Here is a 1,003-nt window from a genome sequence, read left to right as displayed (position 1 = left end):
GATGTCTTGCAATACGAGTAGTTGGTTTTTAGAATGAATTATGCTTGCAAGCCAAGGTATTACTGTAATGCAAAATAGACTACCAATTAGTACTTGGAAGTGGAATACCTGACTTGTGGGAAGTGATTACTGAAGTTAGCAGGATGTGCCTGTGATATATACAAATTATTTAATCAGAAGCGGTCTTTTCATGAGCAGTGGTGTTGGAGAAGAACTCAGAGGCTCATACTTCTTTTGAACCATTAGTTTACACAGGAATGAAATGTGTAATCCAGAGAGAATCACATCCCTCATTAGACAGCACATCCCCGATGCCAAGTTAACAGCAGAAACGGAAGAAAAACTTGTATATAGTTTGCCCTTGGAAAGAACAAACAAATTTTCAGGTAACTTATTGTGTGACCACGTAGAATACAGCTAAGTTTGCAAGATTGTGCTGATTGTGTTTTCTGTCAGTGAGGTTTAAAGTTTATAGACATGGAAATATTTATTCATAAGCATGCTGCCTCCCGTTTCTACTGTGATGAAGCGTGAGAACAGATACATGGGTTGCATGGGTTGAATGCAAGAGCAACCAAAATTTCCACAAATGCATATCGCTAAGAAACCATGATTTGCTCTTTGTCAGCATTAAATGAAGCTCTGAAATATCTTTTTTCTGAAATAGCAGAAACTTAGTTCCTGATAGTGATACAGATTAAATAAGAACTTATTTTGAAACACTGGTAAGCAAGTTAATAGGGCCTTTGTAAATTATAATTGAATTATAAGTACAATATGCTCAGTATAGAAAAGTAAGAAAATATATACTTAGTTTACCCATGCCTAATGAATTTGTAAATAGACATACAGATACATACTGATACAAACACACACTTGGGCTTAGTGATACAAGTAAGTTTAAAGCTTATGAAACAAAATAGCGATGTAAAATAATAAAATTGGTTTTAAGGACAAGAAAACAGCTTATGGAAATGTTTTTATTGGATTATTATAAGCAGCT

General features: G+C 34.4%; 1 protein-coding gene across 1 annotated transcript in view; it reads left to right on the top strand.

The window, feature by feature from the left end:
• The window catches only part of LOC109371348 (ATP-binding cassette sub-family A member 10), a 60,545-nt gene that overhangs the window by 26,687 nt on the left and 32,855 nt on the right, over positions 1-1,003 (top strand). Inside the window, 1 exon segment of the mRNA XM_019623805.1 lies at positions 181-386. Coding sequence (XP_019479350.1) covers positions 181-386 — 206 coding nt within the window.

The sequence above is a fragment of the Hipposideros armiger genome, unplaced genomic scaffold (genome assembly GCF_001890085.2).
Source record: "Hipposideros armiger isolate ML-2016 unplaced genomic scaffold, ASM189008v1 scaffold_562, whole genome shotgun sequence".
Lineage (NCBI taxonomy): Eukaryota > Metazoa > Chordata > Mammalia > Chiroptera > Hipposideridae > Hipposideros > Hipposideros armiger.
The sequence above is the reverse complement of the archived record's forward strand: the minus strand, read 5'-3'. Positions and strand labels throughout refer to the sequence as shown.